The sequence below is a fragment of the Microtus ochrogaster genome, linkage group LG9, assembly GCF_000317375.1.
Source record: "Microtus ochrogaster isolate Prairie Vole_2 linkage group LG9, MicOch1.0, whole genome shotgun sequence".
NCBI classification, from domain to species: domain Eukaryota; kingdom Metazoa; phylum Chordata; class Mammalia; order Rodentia; family Cricetidae; genus Microtus; species Microtus ochrogaster.
In genome coordinates, this window is record NC_022034.1 from 25,731,383 (window position 1) to 25,733,916 (window position 2,534).

Here is a 2,534-nt window from a genome sequence, read left to right on the forward strand (position 1 = left end):
GTCCACAGGTGAGGGCTGTAATTGTATCTATTATAAAGGGGCACCCATTTATAGCTCTTTCAAGTGTAAATGTTACTCTATTGTGTTAGCTGTTATTATTTTGTATAAAAGTACAGCTTTTTGTATACAAAGGTATCATTTTGTATAAAAGTACAGGAGAGATCACTCAGCACTTAAAAGTGTTTGCTGCTCTCCCAGAGGACCAGAGTTCATTTCCCAGCATCTATGTAGAATGGTTCACAACTGCCTATCACTCCCGTTCAGGGGGATTCAGTGCCCTCTCCTGACCTCCGAGGGTACCTACACACACACACACACACACACACACACACACACACGGACTACAGGTACACGCTAAGTAAATAAATATTAAAAATAGATTCTAGTAACTTTGACTAATAGACTTTTTCAAGAAGAATTTTACAATTAGCTGAGTTTTTTTTTCATTCCATTTGAAAAGAAGAACCTTGTTCATTCAGGTACCCACTGACAATAGTTGCTGAGCCCAGTCTACCCTGGAATAAACTGAACATGAAATTTCCCACTGCACGGTAAGTGCGTCTGCTGTCAGAGTAGTGTGTGTGGGAGGGTGAGATAGCCAGCTCTCTAGAAGGAGCAGTGGAGCAGACCTAAAGCCAACCCACTCACTTCCTTCATAGCGTGGCCAGAAACCCCAGAGGGTAGTCTCAGTAGAACAGTGGCATTAAGCTGGGGAATGGTGGTGCACAACAGGCAGACTCTGTGAGATTGAGGCCAACCTGGTCTACAGAGCTAGTTCCAGGACAGCCAAGACTACCCAGAGAAGCTTCATCTTGAAAGACCAAAATAAATAAATAGACGAATCTCTGTTCAACATCTAGACAGAAGTACACAGAGGATGGGAGCCTAGAGAGGGGAAGCGGGAACAATTGTAAAGGGCAGAGATGCTGTGAGAGGTACAGACTAGCCAGTCCTCGATTCTCGAGCACACACCTCTCCTTCAAAGGCAGCCCAAGTAGGAACCATGATGCAGCACTACTCACTTAGCAGAAGACTGGAATCAAACCCTTTAGTAGTCGGTACTTCTATCACCGCACCAAACATACATGAGAGATTGCTTAACACGTAAGGAGTTGGTTAGGGCTCACAGTTGCAGAGGTTTCACTTGGTGCTCAACTCTCTCTGTGTTCGGGCCTATGGTAAGAAGGATCACCATGGCGAAAGGCCTGGTGAGATAGAGGCACTTGCCTCATGGATGCCAAGAGACAGACCCAGGGATAGACAGGTGTGAGAGACATCCTTTACAGGTTCACCTCCACTGCCCCACTTAACAAGTAGACCGCACCTCCTAACATTCCCATCGTGTCTCAAATCCTAACACCACAATGCTACATCGTACTCCAAGGATAAGAGTGGAAGGTCCTAAGTCTGCAGTACTCAGCACACGGAAAGATCTCAGAACAACTGCCTAAAATACACAACACGAACTAGAAAGAAAGCTTTAGTTTTACACACTTTCTGAGTTCGTCTCACTGCATGGATGATATCAATCGTTGCAGACCAAACACTTGTATAGAATCTGAAACAATACTTTTTTGAATGAAACTTAATGTTTATACAGTATATTCCAGTCATAGCTTCTCCCTCATGTCCTCCCAGATCCTCCCTACCCCCATCCAATTGTATACCTTCTTTCTCACTCTCCCTCTCTTTAGAAAAGCAAGCAAAAAAGAATAAAACAAAACAGAAAAAGTACAAGAAATACATTATATGCATACACACACAACCCTTAAAAACACGAAATCTGAAACCATAATATAAAAGCATAATTACCAGTAAAGTAAAAAAAAAAAAAAAAAAACTAAAACCTTAGGAGACAAAAAGAAAATCTCTAAAAATATCACCGAATTAATTTTGTGTTGGCCATCTATTGCTGGACATGGGATGGTTGGTATACCAAGTGAGACTCCATTGGAAAAAGTAGTTTTTCCTTTACAAGTGGTTGACACTTGAAGATAGCCTCTGAGTGTTGCAGGAGGTTCTTCCGCTCCTCCAGCCTATAACCGCTGAGATACCAGCCCATTGGGGGCGTGGTCTCTCTCCCTTTAAAAAAGCGGCCACTTCCCTTCTCGCTCTCTTCGCTTCCTGCTCCGTTTCCGGCGACTAGACTCCTTCCTGATTGCGCAGAGGGCTGTTGTCTGGGATGGTTATCTGTAAGTTTTTCCCCTTTAAATAAATACCACCCTATTAATCATAATTCCAAACTGGTGTGGCATTGTTTGTGACTTACGCCTTCATCTGAGTTAGGGGTGGGAGCATGCGTCCATTTCTCTTAGTTGGACCCCAATTGTCTTGACCTGTGCAGTCCCTGTGCATGCTCCCATGTTGAGTTCATATGTACATCAATCTGATTGTATCTAGAAGGTATGGTTTCCTTGGTATCTTCCATCCCATGCTGTATTAGTAAGGGTTCTCTAGAGACTCAGAATTTACAGAATGAATCTCTTGCTCTCTCTCTCTCTCTCTCTCTCTCTCTCTCTCTCTCTCTCTCTCTC

The 2,534-nt window shown here is 43.4% G+C and overlaps 1 protein-coding gene across 1 annotated transcript in view; it reads right to left on the reverse strand.

Moving 5' to 3' along the window:
- LOC101990172 (sodium-dependent glucose transporter 1C-like) overlaps positions 1-2,534 on the reverse strand; it is a 24,142-nt gene that overhangs the window by 11,109 nt on the left and 10,499 nt on the right. The window contains 1 exon segment of the mRNA XM_005363594.2: positions 1,333-1,447. Within this exon segment, the coding sequence (XP_005363651.1) occupies positions 1,333-1,447 (115 nt within the window).